The 19,800-nt window shown below is 42.2% G+C and overlaps 1 protein-coding gene across 3 annotated transcripts in view; it reads right to left on the bottom strand.

Annotated features, from left to right (window-relative positions):
• Window positions 1-3,976: 3,976 nt before the first annotated feature.
• GPAM (glycerol-3-phosphate acyltransferase, mitochondrial) overlaps window positions 3,977-19,800 on the bottom strand; it is a 62,533-nt gene continuing 46,709 nt past the window's right edge. For all 3 annotated transcript variants that reach the window (XM_023511609.1, XM_012803670.2, XM_023511608.1), the window contains 11 exons: window positions 18,802-18,915; window positions 17,198-17,283; window positions 16,322-16,437; window positions 14,319-14,389; window positions 13,026-13,290; window positions 12,301-12,443; window positions 10,769-10,846; window positions 10,035-10,175; window positions 8,497-8,686; window positions 7,426-7,484; window positions 3,977-6,521 (listed from right to left, as the gene is read on the bottom strand). In XM_023511609.1, coding sequence (XP_023367377.1) covers window positions 6,405-6,521; window positions 7,426-7,484; window positions 8,497-8,686; window positions 10,035-10,175; window positions 10,769-10,846; window positions 12,301-12,443; window positions 13,026-13,290; window positions 14,319-14,389; window positions 16,322-16,437; window positions 17,198-17,283; window positions 18,802-18,915 — 1,380 coding nt within the window. In that variant the 3' untranslated portion in view covers window positions 3,977-6,404. The remainder of the gene's footprint in view (window positions 6,522-7,425; window positions 7,485-8,496; window positions 8,687-10,034; window positions 10,176-10,768; window positions 10,847-12,300; window positions 12,444-13,025; window positions 13,291-14,318; window positions 14,390-16,321; window positions 16,438-17,197; window positions 17,284-18,801; window positions 18,916-19,800) is intronic.

Genomic DNA, 19,800 nt, shown 5'->3' with positions numbered 1-19,800 from the left:
TTTGAATTTAATGTGCATCAGTATCACCTGGGGGCTTGTTCAGACAGACTGTGGGCTCTGGGGCTGGGCTCAAGGGATTCACATTTCCAACCAGTTGCCCAGGTGTTGCTGATGCTGCTCATCTGGTGACCACACCTGACGCCCTCAGCGCAGCCTCCTTGGCGTCCTCACGGTGGCCTCGGGCGGTTCTACTCGCCCCTGGTCAGGTGAAGGAAATCTCTTCTCCACCATGCGCACAGTCATGAAACAGAAGGGGGATGATTGCCCACTATCTTAACAGAAAAATTGTGAAGCACATGCATTTGGCCTCAAACCCTCCACAAGTAGTAGTGAAGATGGACTTTGTGGGATTCTGAAAAGCGAGAGAGATGACACGTGGGCTCCTCCTCTACTCTCCCCCCCATACTTACTAAGGTTGGCTCAAGAAACAGCAGCTAGATGTTTACAGTTTACAAACATTCCTTACAAGTAAACTTGAAGATTGTTTAAAAATCTCAGGTGATAAAAGCCTGTGTAGTTTTTTAAACTAGTGTCATTTTGTCACTGGCAGCACCATGTCCCATGGGTACAGCAACCATATAATAATCTATTACACACACAACTCTCCCGGCATTAATAATTACAGGCAAAGGGGGATCTGGGCATAGCATCCGCCAATAAGAACCAGGAGCAAGGGGAAACGTACCCTCTGCTGTGCCACCTACTTTTGCCCTATGAGGCCACCTCTCCTCCACTCCTATATCTCGGTTGTGTAAGTTGGGAAGTTTCCACAGCTATTTGAGGGTGTGTGTGTGTTTTGTTTACCTCTGATTTTTTAACCAACCTGCAAGATGAAGGTGGCAAGAGGTTTCCCAGGAGGCTGGAAACTGAGCCTATTCACTCGCTTGTTCTGATCACTTCATGTAACGGGTAGCTTTTACGCTCGTACCAAGCCCACTGCCGGCAGCCAAAGCTAGCTTGCTTCCACATAGCCTGCCTTTAACACCGGCCAAGCAGTGAGTCAGATATCAAAGGTTGATTCAGATGCCTGTTGCCTGATTAAAATCACCAGTGTCCCCATCAAAGACTTGTCTCAAGCCCCCATTCCTGCCTAAGTCAGATGACCAAAGTTAACTTTTCCCCGCCCTGTGGATTGCCTCCTGGGTCACCTTGCCCTGGTGCCTTCCCGCCCTTTTCCTAGGCCAAGACATGTGAACTGGCAGCTGGCAAGATCCAAATGGCTCAGAGGCAATTCACTCCATCCACAGGAGTAAATTATACTATTGAGAAATATGTAAACATTAGGTGTTTTCACATAAAAAATACAAATTCCAGATAAAACTTTTTTTTTTAAATCAGAGGAGCTGGTAACACCACTAAGGCTGTCTGGTTAAGGACAAGCTGGAGAAGAATGGAGTCGTGAAAGCAGACAGGAGACAGGGCCCTGGAGACTGAGAGGGAAGCCAGGCCTCAGTGCTGACCTCACGGACACACGGTCAGCTCAGAAAACACCTTTCATTTGTCAAGGGGATAGGTTAGAATTTTACTCGCTAGGTGTGAAGAAGACAGCTAGGGGTTAAAAGAGGGAATGAACAGGACTAAAATGAGTAAGCTAAACATCAAGAGATCAGGTTTCAAAATTATTGTCCACTTCCTAAGTGGCTGTAAAAGTTAACAATTCAGCCATAATCAAGGGATGGTAACATTTGGCTGCAGCAAAAGAGCTGCTGGTGCAAAGCAAAAACAATGACTGTGCCAAAGAACTGAGGGCACTGTCACAGCAAAACATCCCAGAGGTCAGAAGGATTCGAGTAGAAAGTGCAGGTGGCCGGGGGCTGGCTGGAGAGCGCATGGGATGGTCGTGGGACCAGCTCCTCTTGCAGCCACGTCAAGCATCCAAAGGGCATAGATGACATCAGCAGGCACATGTTTCGCACCATTTCCAGGGGGGACATTCTTGAGGTCAGGCTGTATTTGAGGCTTTGAAAGGATCCACAAAATACACCTGTACACCAATAAAATCTTAGGAAACTAGTAAACTAATATTGTTTGAGCAATTATGACAAAACACAGGGGAAAGCCTAACACTTTGGTGCATACTATTTATTAAGTTAAGTATATGAAAATAAAGCCAGGTGTGGTGGTTCACACCTGTAATCCTGGCATACTGGGAGGCCAAGGCAGGAGGATCACTTGAGGCCAGCAGTTCAAAACTAGCCTGAGCAAGAACAAGACCCTGTTTCTATGAAAAACAGAAAATAAGCTGAGCATAATGGCACACACTTGTAGTTCCAGCCACTCAGGGGGCTGAGGCACAAAGATTGTTTGAGCCTAGGAGTTGAGGTTGCAGAGAGCTGTGATGAGGTCACTGTACTCTAGCCCGGGCAACAGAGTGAGACCCTGTCTCAAAACAAAAACAATATACAACATATAGATATATATAGTTGAGAGAGATACGACAAAGCACCAATCTTAAAAGAATGTTTGCTGAAATCCAAAGAATCTCTCTGTGATGTGAATATTTGCTAAATAAAAGGTGAGGTGAGCAATTGCTAAGATACACAGCTACATCTTAAAATGCTTCATCAAATTTAAAATGCTTCAGTAATAAAATAATGAACTGTATGTTCATAGCTTTATGAAAGATTATATCTTTAAGTATTTGAATAAGGTTTTATGTAAGATCAAGTAAGAACAATTGTTTATTGTAAAGAATTATATAGTAAAACTACAAATCCAAGACGAGAGTATGTTAATTTTTTGGTTTATTATAATAAAACAAAACTACATTTCTGTGCTTCTTGTGATACATTAACAGGAATAAAAATCAATCAACATTTCCAAGTTTCGCTCACAAAATCACACAGTGTGTTTTACAGTACTTCATAGTAGTTCTTTTTACAACAATCTTAACATTTCTTCGTACCACAGGCAAATAGTTTAACACTTTCCATCAAGACATCTTAGAGCTTCAGATGTTTAGAAAGAAATAAGGTCAAGAGTCTCTTTCAAATGCAATCATTAGTTTGTACTAAACTAAAATGCCAGATGGCAAGTCTCAGATTCCTTAAAAAGAGTATTTTTTTTAAAAAAAGACTTACATCCCATATTAACTCTTATAAACCTCAGTGATAGGACCTATCATTTCTAAACACTAGTACTATCTATGGATAAAAATCCGCACATAATTGTGCAATGTTTCCTTCTAGATTTGAATTAAAATCTTATTTACTCTAATTCATCTTGGTATTAATTCTGCTACCTTCGGTGAAAAGGCCAGGATTATTGCCAACTCAGCTTTCCACCAGAAGAAAGTGTTCCAACCACCTATATTAGAGTTTTTCTGTGCTTATTTTCCCCAGGGATGAACCGTACATCTATTCAACGCTACAAAACACATGCAAATTCTTCCTCCTGCAATCTGTTCCTTACTCTGTCTCCTTAAAAAACTACCTAACAGAGTTTCTCAAAATGCTTACCCTGGGACACTAGTGAGAAGTACACAGGTTCCCCAAAGGGGGAAAGGTCCTGGGGCCAAACTAGCCTGGATAATGCTGAGTTAAACAGCTGTTCACTGCCAGCCACGCTGGGCCCTTACCACGCTAAAGTGCGCCGCAAGTTTCTGTGTGCAAACTTCATTCATCACCAACACTTTTTCTATGATACACCACTGAGCATCTCCCAGAGCACTCCTGTTCTGTGGAGATGCCTACAGGAGATGCCTTTCCCCCTCCAGGTTACTAGAAATTCCAGACTCTGAGCTTAGATTCATTTGCAACCCCAGAAACATTTTCTGCACTCATGACCTTCATGACTTCATGAGACGTAACGTATCTGAAAAAAGGAAAATCGGTGCTTTCTCAGTTCTACACACTTCACGCTAGTTTTTGCCTTTATTGTTCTTGAAATTTTAAGACAGCGAAAAATTCCTCCCTCTCTTCTGAATTACTCAGGACATTATTTTAAAAAACAGAGTGCAGTTTGATATTGCTTATTATTTTTTAACATGACTCACAGTCTTCCCTGGAGGGCATGCATTTCATTGTACAGAAATGCAACAGAGTAAACTGTAATAAATTATTTACAAGCACCTAGTTTCTTTCACCTTACATGGAAGCCATTGCTGTTGGAAAACAAAGAGAATATGTCTTTTAGCAAAACAGCGCTATTTGGAAGCCTTATTGTGATGACGCATTTTTTTTTTTCAGTCATGAGGCACTGAAGGATGAGTTGTGCTGAAATTAACTCAAAGGTCAGCTTGTCTGGATTAGCATAACTTTGGTTGAGGTTTTTCTTCCTTAAAAAAGATTTTCAAAGCACCAGTTAATTACAAAAAGCATGCATATTTATACTCACAGTGAGTTAAGTGGCGAGAGAGCTAGCAAATCATATATTGCATTCCCCAAAGCATCTGATTGAATTTCTGGAAAACAAACCAACCAAGATGGAAAATAAAGAAAGAGAAGCCCTAGGGTCTCTGCCCAGGCTGGCAAAGCAGCAGCTCCTGGAGGAGTGCGGGCAGGGCAGCGGTGTCCACCGGAAGTCACTGCCAGCCTTGACTTTCCAGCTGAGACTCTGAGGAACCCTGGATCTGCAATCTAGAGGGTGAAATGCTTAATCCCCAATAAGGAACACCCAGGGGACTAAATAAGACTCCCTGGGTATCCCCCAAATGCAGCAAGGACAAAGAAGTGGTCCTCTACCCCAGTTAGTAAAATGGAATGCTGAAAGATGATCTCACCCCACACGGGAGCCCCCAAAACTGACAGTGACTTAAAGGGACATGAGTTCCTATAAGGACAAAGACAGACATTTTAAATGCAGAATTTGGGAAGGGTAAAAAAGGCTCACAATGGCATAGCATTATTGCTATGAGTTTCAAACAAGATATTTCCTCCAATGTGAAATATCAATTAGTGTCCCTTCCCCTCCCAAAACACATTTCTTATTCACTAGATACTATTAGTGTTTAAAATCCAAGTTTATCAAAGTACAAACTTAATTCTCAGTACTTTTATACTAAATTCAAGGAATCTATGCAACACTCATCTGGAAAAATTCCTAATTCCATAATATCATTGAAATAGGGGACAGTAAATTGTTAGAAAATATTTTAACTACATGATCTTTAAGAAATCACCATAATTACCACAATTAACTAACAACTACGCTCCCTGCTCACGAAAAGGCACCGACCCATCATGAACATACAATTTTTCATAATTATTTGCCCCTATGGGGCGTAAGGGTTTAGGTATATAGCCCATAAATATTTTTAAAGAACCATGGTTTTTCCGCAAAGCTAAAAATCCATAAATGCCTCTGGCCATCACCAGTCAGTAGGGCCGCCATGTATATGTCACAGGTTGTACACAGCACAACTCCAGTGGGCACGTGTCACCCCGACAGGGAGGGGTTCAGCGTGCGACGTGCCTACAGTACATGGAAGCCCTGGGTCAGGGGTCCATAGCCAGAGCACCACATGCTAACGGAGTCCATTGGGCCACACTAATCCAGTTGGGACAGTTGCTAATGGGTCAGAGGATTTTGAAGAAACAGCTGTCCCTGTGAGAGGCAGGTTCCACCAGAGGGGTAAGAAGGGGTATAAATCTAAAACAGGAGGAGGTTTTAAATACTTGCTGGTCATTTAACTCAATGGCACTTTTTTACATGAGCATAAGCTTTTAATGCCAAGTTCTCTGGCCAAGTTTAGAATTTGCCAGCCAAATTACCTTCCTATTTAGCTGTTTGATCACAGTATCTCAATTCCTGACCTAAACTAATATTGTCTGTTTTCATGTAGCTCTTAGAAATGCTTTCTAAATCTGCCTGCAAAGGACAGCACAGTGATACCTGGGTAGGATGAATATCAGCCATTCATTTATAAAGCACTTAGGAGTGGAAGGTGCTCCCATTTAAAAATTAGCTACTACTGACAAAGATAAAACTGAAAAAGAGTGGCTAGATGACTTGATTGTTTTTAAAGGAAGCATCACTCATGAATCAGAAGATATACCAATGAATTACCTGACAGCATCAAGTACAGCATACAAGATTCAATTCTAGAATACAACTACATTTCTGTGTCTGTCACAGTAATTAGTCCTTAAAAGTTGTACTTAAAATGTAAATCTTTAATAAACTTCAAAATAATTTATTGAGATTTCATCTCATAACCTACTGATTGTGAGTTGCAAATAGAGGCTGAGTTTCCCCCCAGGTGTTATCTGTAGGCTGCTGTGTCATCTCAGAGTTGGGAAAGTTTTACAGATCCACGGAAGGGAGAAGGCACTTGTCTTCCAGGAAATCAGCTCAGGACAGGGCAGGCCTGACCCTGCGACGGCACCTTCAACTCTCAAGCCAGAGGCTGGAGCCTACGAGGGACTCATCTCATGTCCTTCACTTCCAGGGGTGCGGCACACCATCTACAGCACCACAAAACTCAGAATATATTCTAGGAGTTTCTGCCGGTTGCACTGAGGTATAAAAGTGCTGCTTAGTTCTAAAACAGATACTCTCTTTTGTTTGGTCTCTTTGAAAACCTAAAGAGAAAGTTTAAACTCAATTAAAGGCAAAACAAACAAACAAAAAGACATTTCTACCAACCCTGACCTATGTCCTAGACCCCAAAGGCAGTAAAGGCACACAGAGCCATATCCCGGCTCTAAGTCAAGTCCGAGTGGGTGTGGAGGAGGATGCAGTGGGGGGCTACAGGTGCAAGCACAGTGTCTTAGGGGGCGGAGTTCACCCAGCGCATTATACTTTAAAACGTGTGCTAGCATAAAGTCACAAATAGAATCTTACGAAAGCCCATGAGTATCTCCATGGAACTCAGGTTCCACATGACAGGTGAAGGCACAGAACACCTGAGGAAACTTATCACCTGAGTGATATGGTGAAAATACAGGACAGTAACTGAAAATCATATGGAACCATGAACAGCCGAGACTGCGGCTCAAGAAGAGCCTCCCAAAAGTCCAAAATCTGAAATGCTCCAAAATCTACAACTTTTTGAGTGCCAACGTGAAGCTCAAAGGAAATGTACAATGGAGTATTTAGGATTTGGGATTTCAAATTTTCAGATTAGGAATACTCAACCAGTAAGTTTAATGTAAATATTCCAAAATCTGAAAACATCTTGAAATCCAAAATACTTCTGGTCCCAGCATTTCGCATAAGAGATACACAAACTTCTTTAAAGGTTGATTACAACATTTTAAAACATGTTGATACCTGTTATGTATAAGCAGTTTGGGAATGGATGTGAAACCAGCCAAATTCTGAAGCATCCAAATAAATCTGCCAATGGGCCTCAGCCTCAACATACCCACCCCCACCCCATTCTCAGAATTCCTTCTCTAGGGCCCGCTCTACCATAACGGTGGCTCAAATAGACTAGATCTAAAGAGAACACAAGCTTTTATACCATAAGTGACAGACACTTACTCCAATGTCCTTAAACATTTTCACAGCATTCTTCACAAGACAGTACGTGGCACTTTCAGCTGGAAAGAAAGAATAAGACTTCATCAAATGTTGAGACCCAACAAAACATGAAGACCCAATACCCACAGTCAGGAGGTATGGGGGGCCAGAGGAGGGCGAGTCCGTGGCTCCTCTGCTGCTGGCAACCTGGGAGGTCTCAGAAGATCTGCTTTAAAATTATTTTGCCATCTGCTAAGAGAGGAAATGGGAGAAGAGAGAGAGAAGGGGGAAGAGAAAGAAATACAGGAGTGGAGAAAAAAAGAGAGAAGGGGAAATGCCAAAAACACCCATCTTGCAGGATTTCCCTGAGAATCAAACAAGAAAGCGTGTAAATATGACGCACAGACTATCCCGACATGAATACAGACCATCATCTACAGCACCACAAAACTCAGAATATATTCTAGGAGTTTCTGCCAGGTGCACTGAGGTAAAAAAGTGCTGCTTAGTTCTAAAACTAAGAGAAACTCCTAGAATATATTCTGAGTTTTGTGGTGCTGTAGATGATGGGTTGTATCGACTAGAGAAAGCATAATCGTCGAGGTCACACAGTAAGCATTCTAAACCTGGTTCACTCACTAACTAGCTGTGTGACCTTGGAGAGTTTGCTCATCTACAAAGTGAGGGAATTCCATCAGATTATCTCTAGACCCCATCTGGCTCTAAAATTAATTCAAAGCAATTTCAGTTCCAAACCATAACTGTATAAAATGCTACTCCCACCTGAAAAATACCTCTTATAATATCTATCAATAGAAAAATAAGTAAAATGTATATAGTTACACAGTGGAATGCTACCAGAACAAACCGCTACCTGCAACATGTGTGAATCTCACAAATAATGTTAAGTAAAAAAATCCAGACAAAAAGAGTATATCATTGTATCATTCAATTTATATAACATGCCAAAGCAGGTAAAAGAGAGAGCAGGATACGTTTGCATTTTTCCAATTTTTTACAATTAGCAGACTTCTTAATTAAAAAAAAAAATCTATAGTTTTTAAAAGAAGGCCAAATAGTAACTTAACATACCATATACTGCCACGTTTCTCTCTGTTCTGGTTATTAGATATTTGTGCAACTTTTGCAGATATTCAGGTTCTGGAACTGGACCACTGAAGTTGTGAACAAAGATGGCGGCAGAGCTGTAGGCCTCCAGCAAGGGCCCAAGGAGTCTCTGTAAGAAGGTGATGAACTGCTGGTGCTCCTTGGATTGGCTCACCTGAAGGGGTGAGAGACAAAGCCATGGGGAAGGGACAAGAGACACGAAGCAAGCACACAGGACTTTCTCGGAAGAGCTAATAACTCGAGAGGACGGCCACTCACACTAGCATGGCGTGGAAGCAGCCCAGCACTCCTCAGGCAGAGAACCTCTGTGGGAACCAGTGCTGGTTTTGAGATGTGTCCCTTATCGTGATCATTCACCTTCACAGTATGTGAGGTTTGTGATCATGAACAGCCCGTCTAGGAGAGGTTTTCACACTTGAAGGCCATAATCAGGATATACTGTCATCACTGAAAACAGCTGGTCCCCATGCTGGGCCTCCAGAGTCTGAAGCCTGAGCTCAACAGTTACTCAAGCATCAAAAAGGCCGTAAGACGAGACCACCAAGATCATCTCGGTCCTTCCTTGGCACCCCCACTTCCTGCCTCCCCACGTGGCCTGCACCCAAACCCAGCACCATGGGCAGCGGAGGCCACAGTGAAGGGTGCTTCCTGGCAAGGGAGGCTTTCACTGTATCTACTGAAAACAAACAGCTTTAGTTAAAGCCCTCTGGAGTGTGGAAACAAGATTACTGCCCAATCATGAAACTAATGTTTACATCAAGAAAGGGAGGATTTCTAAATGTCCTTTAGAATCTGCAGAAGCTAGGCCTCCTAACTTGCTGTGTGTGTGTGTATGTGGTGGAGAGAGAGCTTGGTAGGACTAGAAATTGCTATCCCACTGCAAAGAGAATAACTCACTTAGGAGAATTCAAAAAAAGAGTGGTCCTTATTGCCAATTCTAAAATTATAATTTAAACAAAATAGATTTTTCTAAATCAAGAATAATCTTTTAAAAATCCAAACTTTCTCCTTAATAGGATTTGTCTGAATTGAAAGCAAAGAGCTCAATGCGTGAAACTTTGGGAGGATGAAGAGTGACTCTCAAAAGGAGCAACCAGGCCAATGACAGCTCAGAGCTAACTTCTCCCCCACCCCAGCCCCCAACCTGCTAAGGCATCGCCTTGCTATGGTGATGACTGAACATAAACCCCACCTCATGCGGAGTGGGTGCAGGTGTGAGCACACACCTGGGGGCAGTGAATGGTATCACCCATCACATTCATCTTCCGGACTTTTCAGATTCTTGTTTCCTTTCCCACTTACTGATTCCCATAAACAATTTATGAACTGACTTTCACACAGTTTGAGTATCTTAACTATGTAGAAGGTACCAGAGCTAGTTAGTGAGTACTATGAACACAAATGAGTCACCAGTCCCCTGGGTAAAAGTCACCCAGGTTCCCTAGTTCAACCTAACTCTCAGCGCATCCCTATAACATCCCTCAGAACCCTTCACCAAGTACCTTCAGGTAGCAATCACGCTGCTCCTCACCGAAATCACTATCTTCATCTTCTTCATCACTTCTCCAAGACAAGGGTTCAGGAAGCTTCTTATCCCACTGCTGCTCAGCAAGACCAGGACTGATGTCTTCCTGGTCATCTTGCTAGGCCAACGGGAAAACCAACAGTGAAAAACTATGCACAGGCACACGGACACCTGTCCAGCAGAGCCCAGACACAACAGTGCTCTCCAAAGTCTCTTCCTGCTGCCTGTTGAGCCATCTATCATGTCAATCCACTTCCCTTCCCAAACTCAGTTCATCCAGGAGACACCAGGGGAAAAAAAGGGTAGAGGGGAGGAGAGGAGAGAACTACCAGACAGAGCAAATAAAAATACCCTCACATCTTTTAAATTGATCTCTACTTTCCAAAGCCGTATCTATACTAGATCTACCAAAATTAAAAAGAAAAATGCACGTGTGCAAGCTCCAAGCACACTGATAGATTCATGACATCACATCTTAGAGTCACAGAATCACGTGAAGATGTGTTTTAGACAACACCACTTCTACAAAAGGAACCAAAATATTAATCTCCAAATACATTTCCTCTTCTCTTTCTTCCTTTTCTCTTCTCTTCATCTGAACGTGAATAATCAGCACATGTAATTATTGGTTCCAATAACTGGCAGAAAAGATAAAGAAATCAAGAGCAAGTAACCAAATAAAGACAAACTAAGGAAAGCTCTTCCTCTCACCTCTGCCACCGTGAGGATGCCGTACTGGATAAACTTCCCCACGGTCTCGTGGCAAACCTGGTAAAATGTCTGGCAGGGCTGAAAAGAAAAGTCATTCAAATGCAAATGTTACCGTTTTATCCCTCTTTCTTAAAAACAAAAAGAACAATATACAAGGTAGCTTCCAGACTACCATTCTTTCACCTATCTCAGCACTGGGCAGGTCCTTTGACCTCTGATGCCCACTCCCCTGATAAACACAAGGTCACTAACAAAGTCCAAGAAGAAGCCTCTCTCAGGTGACTGGCAGAGCACCCAAAGTGGCAGCCCTTCCCCACCCCCCGCCCCCACAAAACGCACTCCTGAGCTTCACTCTCATCCCCAGCAGAGCAAGGCCACGGAAGGGCTGCTGGCCAGGCCCCACCTCTGCTCCTTCTTCTTGATGAGACAATTTCTCTGCAAAGCTACCCTACAATACAAATTGTACACAAAGTGGTGCATGAGGAAACATATGAATAACTACAGGAAGACCCAGGAAGAGGACAAGGCCAATCTCAGGAGCCTTATCTGCCCCCACTCCTCCCACGTGCCACCCAAAGTTCATGCCAAAGATTCCCCAATAGGGCAGAACCTGTGGCTCAGTGAGTAGGGCGCCGGCCCCATATACTGAGTGTGGTGGGTTCAAACCCAGCCCCGGCCAAACTGCAACAAAAAATAGCCAGGCATTGTGGCGGGCGCCTGTAGTCCCAGCTACTTGGGAGGGTGAGGCAAGAGAATCACCTAAAAAGCCCATGAGCTGGAGGTTGCTGTGAGCTGTGAAGGCATAGCACTCTACCAAGAGCAACAAAGTGAGACTCTGTCTCAAAAAAAAAAAAAAAAATGCCCCAATAGCACCACTTATATGCCCCATGCAAAGAAGGATGTGGAGAGGGGGCTGTCCTCAGAACACATGTATTCACAAATGTCTCGAGACACAGCCACATAACAGCATGTTAGAATCCAAATAAAATATGAATTCTATTTGTTTATGATTTCAATGGGGGGGTGAATCTCTTTCGTACTTAATAGACATGCTTATTACAAATGTCTAAATGTACTTAGATAGAATTTAAATGTTCATTAGTACTCCTAGGCCTTAGTTTCCTTGTTTATAAATTGAGAGGGCTTGAGCAGATGATTTTTTGAAGGCTGTTTCTGGCTCTTACCTTCTGTGGTTCCTTCACCTACGGGTGGGTGCGTTAATTATTTATAAACCACTGAGCCAGTGCCACATGCACAGTCAGTGTGGGAAGCTTCGCTTCTGACTGCCTGGGAACGCTGAGCAACCTGCCCCATCACGCCGCAGAGCTGCGTGAAGGACTCACCAGAGCAGTGAGCCAGACAGCAAACCAAGACAGTAAAGGACATGTTGGTTTGGTGTCACCGAAACCAGCAGTGGGATACAAAGCATCAGTGATGGGCAAAAAATGTTCTAAGACAAAAACACAGCAGTTTATGTTTTCATAACAAGGCTCAAGAAAGAGAACAGGCAACAGAGAAGAATCTTCGCTCACCAGCGAGATGGTGCCTTCGTTGGAGAGCAGATAGCACAGGCTGGCTGCCTTCCGTACCAGCTGCTCCTGGCTGATCAAGCTGGGGGCGCCTCCAGCAGGGCCTCCCAAACCCCTCTTGTTCAGAACTGCGTAAAGGCTGCAAGCTACGGAAAGAAAAGGAACCATGAAATTTCCAGCTCAAAGCCTCCCAGAAAAACTTCACCCAACTTCACTAATTTGGATTACCTTAGGAGATCGTTGATATATCAAAAATAACAGCCTGATTATTAATGCAAGTAAACCTTCTGACTAATAGCCTGATAAATGCTGAAGAAATTTCAGTAAATCCCATAAGGTTCGAATCTAATGATTCCATGCAATTCTGACTCAACATCCAGAGCCTTCCCCAGGCATCAGTGCTGTTCCTCTTCCTCACTGTTTTCTCTGCTCACAATGAGACCCCACACTCACTTCACTGCCCTGTGCACGTGTCACCTCATTAAAGCTTCAGCTCAGAGATAGCAAGGCGCTCCTCTCCTTAGTAATAAGTGTGATCAAGGCAGACAGTAACTCAGGCCCTACCCACTGCAGTTAAAAGTACTGATAGAACAGCAAATTATACTTTCATTCAAACATTGAAAATGTAGCCATACACTCCCTCAAATGAGGGGCTATGTCCCACTATGTGTTTTAGGCCCTTTTACTTTCCATGAAAACATTTGAAAATATGTCAGGCCCTAACATACCTATAATGGCCTCCATGATAAAGACATGGAGGACCCCATTGCTGTAGAAGTTGAGTTCAAAGACTGACGGGACAGTTGTGCTGGGAGTAATAAAAAACTCATCATTTCTACTCGTGTGGGTGATGGTGACACAGTTTCCCAGTAGCTGTATGGCATGCATGACGACATCTTCTGAATTTCCTGAGAACCCCAGGTCAAAGTCACGAGCCAGGACTTCCTCCTTCATCACAAAGAAGTCTTCCACTAAGGTGGAGAGATCAATCCCCTAAAAAAAGAGTCAGAAAAGGTCTAGGATAAGCTCCTTTCCAAAAGGCAGAGAGGCCAATATTCCAAGATTGTCTTCTTGCTTTGGTTTTCCCACAGCCTGTTGCCAGCACACCCAGAAATGGCACCAGGGCACAATACCCGACAGCTGGGCCCTCGGACACGTGGAGATATTCCCTGTGCCAGAGAACACTCACACCAAGACACATGATCCGAGCGTGTGAGATCACAATAGGAAAGGAAAAGAAACCCATCTGAAAGAAGAAGTGCTTATTTTTTAGTAAGAATTTCCTTCATTTTAAATATCTCCCTGATAAGTATTTATTTGGTGCTTATACATGTATTGGCACCATATTTTTTGTTGAGAACACAACTGTAAACAAAACAGACATAATCTCTCTCATCATAGAGCTTAGAAAAGTATATTTTAGGCCCGGCACGGTGGCCCACGCCTGTAATCCTAGCACTTTGGGAGGCTGAGGTGGGTGGTTCACTTGAGCTCATGAGTTCAAGACCAGCTTGAGCAAAAGCAAGACCATCTCTACTGAAAATAGAAAAAACTGAGGCAAGAGGATCCCTTGAGCTCAAGAGTTGGAGGTTGTTGTGAGCTGTGATGCCATGTCACTCCACCCAGGGTAATAGAGTGAGACTCTATCTCAAAAAAAAAAAAAACAAAAAACCTATCTTGTATGAGATTAGAGGGTGGCTTCTAAAATATAGATCAATTCACTCGGAAAGTGTTCACTGTGGGCGTACATACTGCATGTCAATAAAATATACCTTATTTACATTAACAATATTAACCAAAGAAGGTCTTATTATTACACATATTAACAGTCTGAGCAGCATGGTTTATTTTCAGGTAGATTTTTCCCTCCATCAGGTTGATAAGCTGCTTTGGGCAGGATCCTCAGCTTATTTCCCTCATAGTACCAGCCAGGAGTAGGCCAAGCCTACCCCTGAATAACACTTCAACAGAGGACAAAACGCTTCCTGCTTCCCCGCAGGCGGCACTGCGGATGGACGCACCTGCCTGTGTCTGTAGAGCAGCAGGCAGGCCACGATGTGCGTGGACATGATGGCACATGACTTGCTAGCAGCTGGAAGGCAAACACAGAGCTTTAGTTGTACATTTTTTCACTATTAACTGAAACTTTTAAAAAGTACCTAAATGTTAAATAAGAATATTTTAAAACTATAAGGAAAAAAATCCTCCACCACATTCCCGTAAGCTTGATTTACCAAAAACAATACACCACATTCTAGACATGGACCACGGAACCACATTAGAGATCACTCTTAATCAAACAACAGGCTAAGATGAGCCCACCTTCAATCCAGGCCAGTGGAGTGACTTACTGAATGAAGAAAAGACACTGTATTGAAATACCAGGACCCAACGTCCCAGCCTGCGTCAGTCCCGCAGGACACCCCATTTTCATATTCTCTGACTCGTTCCTGGCTGCCGTCTTCTCTGCCTATGACTCTACTTCACTCCTCTTAGAGATTCACCGCCCAAAAATGAAGGCAGAGTGAGGGTGGCGGGGGAGTGCGTCTGAAGTCAGAAAAATCTGGGCTCAAATCCTAACTTCACAAATTTCATGACCTTGGGAAATTACTTAAATTCCTGAGCCTCAGTTTCCTCACCAATAAAATAAAAATACCACCTAGCACATTGGGCTGAGTGAGCATGAAATGACAGTCCTGACACAGACCCACGGTAATGGGTGCTCAAAATATTTGCATTTTTTCTTTCGATCTGGCCCAGAGGTGGGGAAGGAGGACACAGGAATACATCTGAGAAAGACTGTAATGTATAACCTAACCCTCTGAATGTATAGAAAATTATAATCATATAAATGAAATCTCACAACCACCATGGAATGATCTGAAATGAAGGTGACAGTTGAGTTTTCTGAGAAGATAATGAACTATAAATACTTCCTTTGCAGTTAAGCTGTCTCCAGTTTTGTACCAAAGAAGGACCCAGTTCTATTTAGACATTTAAAAGGATATTTATAGTTTTTAAAACCACGCATAAATGTTTGTTTTATAAATGGAAAATAGCCCAGTACAAAACTGTAAAAAAAGTTTTAGAGCCTGCACACCAACACCCCTGGTTAATTGGGTCACGGGTTTTTGCTACCTGTTATCTTTATTTTCCAATTTTCCAACAATAAGAAAGTATTACATTTTGTGTCCAGAGTTTAAGCAAAGGAGAGAGACAATCCAATGTGCTTAAGAAAGAATCCTCTGGCCAAAAGGCAAGCGGGAATAGGAGAGGCCCACATGGGAGGAGCAGGAGGAAGAGAGGAATCCTCCCCAGTAATAGCATTGGAAGACAGTGCTGAGAGTCAGGCCACAGTCCTGGCCCAGAAATACTGGCAAGAAAATCCCAGCAGGGCTGAGCACCCAGGGACCCGGGTGCTGCATCAGGACTTTAAAGCAGCCTCAGCAACAGCACACAACTCTGTAGCTTGTAACTTAAGGGAGGCTGGTTCTGTGGTCAACTCACACTCTGCCCTGGGTCCACTCCCACTTGAATTTTTGTGTACAACTATCCCACTGAGACAAGCGTACACTCTGTGAGTGCAGAACCATTAATTACTCAATTTGTACTTCCCACAACTAAAACAAAGCTTTATACACAATGACCAGTCAGTGGTTCCTGAATTAAAAAATGCATAGGGTCTGAGGAGAAAGGGATATGTAACTATAAACCTGGATGTTGTACCACAAATTAGTTTTAAAAAAAAATCGATAAGCAGAGGCAACAAATCATTTTAACAATACTACTTTTTAAAAAGCACAAGTACTACCGTATGAGCACCTACTAATCACCAGACACCGTGTGAGATGCTTTACTCACATCATCCCAAATCCCACAGTGCTACCTTCTTTCTAACAACTTCCCAACAGCCGCCTGTGAATTAGGTAATGGAACCAGAAGTGGAGACTAACCTCAGCAGATTTCTACCCCACGCCGTGCCGAATATAAACTGCAGAATTAGAGACTTTGGTAATCCACTTACTGAACAGAATATGCTCGGCCAGATTTGCAATCAGCCTTCTTCGCAGAGATTCATCTGTTGCGTTTCTGGACTCATTAATGGTTGTGTCTCTCCCTTCATCAGCAGCATCAGTGGGTCTGAAACGTTTTTTGAAAATCAGCCTATAACTCCACTCTTTTACAAGGCTAACCATGTGGGACTAATCTATAAATGAATTAGATACTCTAAATTACTCTTCATTTAAAATGTAAACCATAGAGTATTTCTAGGGGGTTTTTTCCTCCATAATATACTTTAGTATATTTAACACACTTTCTCAGCCAAAACATTCTATTTCGTTGTGACCACGTCATTTGTTGGCACATCACTTCCAAAACCCACTGACAAAAAGAATGCATAAAGAATGATGCCTCATTTTAAAACATTTCTGAAAATCCAGCACTTACACATATGAAAGGGAAGAGCTTCATATTCAATTTCTCTAAGTTATAACTCAATGCAGAATTCAAATAGCAAAACTTTTTTATACGTACAATATAAAAATACGTTCAAATAGCAAAACTTTTTTATGCATCTTACTTACGTACAATATGCATAACGTAATCTGCTACCGAAAAGGATTTAGCTCAAACATTCAAAAAGAACAAATCAGATAAGAATGCCTACGTCATTCACAAAATCAAGAAGATTTTACGTGAAATAATCAAAAACCTCCAAACTAATATGAAAACATGTCATTTCAATACCCTTTGTTAGACCAAGAGAGAAGTTACCTGAGTGAGGAAATAAAAACAAGAAACCAGACATTCTTAATAAACTTAACCTAGTTTCCTACAAAGTGTAAGAAATAACAGATAATTGACAGTGTAGTTAGTATAAATTTTCTGCAAATCTTACCTGGAAGGAAGTATAGCTGGTAATAACGCTTGCTCCAGAGACAGTGGAGCAGACACGGGTTTCTGACTTTGGCTTTCTAAATATTCCTGAAAGAAAAAAAAAAAGAAAAGAAACAAAAACCATAATCATATACTCTCACTTTCACATCAACATATAAAATATAATTTGATCTTTCAAAGGCTAAAAGTGCATTGTTTATAAAACAGGCTACCCTATGGAGCATGGGAAATACTTTCTATATCCTAAACTACCGTCCGCAGTTCAGAATGGTTCATAGAATGCTGTTAAGCACGAAATTTAAGAACCAAAGATTCAAAGAACAGAATCAGTACTTAAACAAAATCATTCAAAAATGAAGGGGAAATGTTTAAGTTTTCTCACATCTTCATGCAATTGTGTGACATTCCCAAAATGAATAGTGATAACTAACGCAGTCCTACTTTTTTAAGGAAATCTGGCAAACCAAGGGTCACACAATATTCCAAAGAACCTCAACCCATAACAAACTGCTATATGCGTACACCTTGGAATACGACTATTCAGCCATAGAAAAGATGGAGACTTTACATCTTTTGTATTAATGTGGCTGGAGTTGAAGTATCACAAGAATGGAAAAATAAGTAACCAAAGTACTCAACACTAATGTGAAACCAGTAGATGAGCAACCACGTGCCCACACAAGAGAAAAACACAAATTCAACTGAGGGGGAGGCCGGAGGGGGATTGGTAAATTCTCACCTAACAGACACAATGTAAGGGTATAGGGCACACCTCCAGGGTGAAGGGCTCAACTACAACCTGGACTTCACCTAACAAATGCAAAGAATGTGACTTAATCATCTGTAGCCTCATATTAATCTGAAATAAAAAAGAATCTCCATCCAAAAGTAAATTATAGCAAGATAGAGAAGCTGTGCAGTAGTTTAAAAATATTAAAAAAATAAAAAAAACAGTGTAAAGAAATGATGAGGTTCCTAAAATCATAAACCCAGAAAGCATCCAGCACAGCAGTTAGAACTGTTCAATGTTAAGCCAAGAAGTAAAACGTAAGGACAGGTGGGACCTTGGCTTACCCCTGGCTCCCTACTTCTTACCCAGCCTTTTCTTCCTCCTTTACTAATTTGAAAATCCTAAGAATTTAAAACAGCAAAAAACTCAAGGACCTGCCAATCCCAGACTTTGAGTGAAGATGGCACTATCCCTCAGGATGTGCAGGTGCTCCATTCCACTCACAGGACACAGCATCACCCTGTCAATTTCACCGTGTTTAGGGGAGAAGTTCTGAAAATATTTCCCCTAACAGCAATTTTAAAACTTAATATTAAATACTAATATATATTATAAAGCACCATGCAAGATTCTCAGTAATTTTAAAAAAACTGCAAAAAATATTAACCCTGATGTCTCCCCAAAATAGATACTCATTCTGCTTTATCAGTAGGCAAATTATGTGGGAAAAAAATTTAGAAAATACCACTCTTGTCACAGTCCTCATTTTATAGGAGAAGGAACTGTGGGCCCCCACAGAGAGGCGCCACTAGAGCGGGCACTGGAGCCCAGACCTTCCGACGCCAGGTCAACGCTTCATTCCAGCACACACTCACCTTTAAAGAAAACGGCTGTGCAAAGTCCACTCTGACACACCCATAGTTTTTTCGTAGCATTCTAATAACGCCTCTTGCTACACTCCAGAGGCTCTCATTCTTCTTAGGTTTGCCCTAAATTTCAATGGTGGGAATAACATGGTAAGAAATACAGCTAACACATACACAAACATTGTGGATCCCAAGTCTAACTTTTTTTAATGAAAGTTCATCTTGAAAGAGACAACACCAAATGAAGAAGGAAAATAAGTCCTCATCAACTGAAACCTGCCAAAAAATGTTTGGTGTTCAAAGATGTTAAAAGATGCCATCACATCAAGGGGAGAGGTAATTCAGCCAATGAAAAACAAAACGTTTAACACTGTTTCATTTTTCACAGAACTCACAAAAACACAAGTACAAACTAGTGAAGGATGAAATGGCACAAAAAACTGTACTGTGGTTCTCAGATAAAAATAAGATCTCAAAGGGGCCACTTACTGAGTTCTGATGATCACCAGAGTCTAAGGCAGTGGTTCTCAACCTTCCTAATGCCGCAACCCTTTAATACAATTCCTGTGGGTCGCGACTCATAGGCTGAGAACCACTGGTCTAAGGTAACTGAATGCCACATCCCACTTCCCCATAGTCTTTGAGCTGATTCTTCATGTAGTAAGCACTGTTTATTATGCCCAAGGCACAGCGACAAGCCCAACGGACACAAGGACTGAGACACGGCCAGGATGAGAGGTGCACAGTAAGGACAGACTCCAACACCAGGAGGAGAGCACCGTGCAGGGAGTAATCCCAGTAAACCGCTTAATGTCTAAAGCCCCCAGATGTCAAGTGTCTTTGAGCGTCTGACATGTTTGAAAGTGTAAACGTGAAACAAGTTCCTTGCCTAAGACTTCTACCCTAAATAAGAACAAAACTAAATTTCTCTGGGCTCGGCGCCTATAGCTCAACCGGCTAAGGCGCCAGCCATGTACACCTAAGGTGGCGGGTTCGAATCCCCAGCCC

The sequence above is a fragment of the Otolemur garnettii genome, unplaced genomic scaffold, assembly GCF_000181295.1.
Source record: "Otolemur garnettii isolate 467f Iridium unplaced genomic scaffold, OtoGar3 scaffold00021, whole genome shotgun sequence".
Taxonomy (NCBI): domain Eukaryota; kingdom Metazoa; phylum Chordata; class Mammalia; order Primates; family Galagidae; genus Otolemur; species Otolemur garnettii.
Note: the sequence above shows the minus strand (reverse complement) of the source record. Positions and strands in the feature narration are given on the sequence as shown.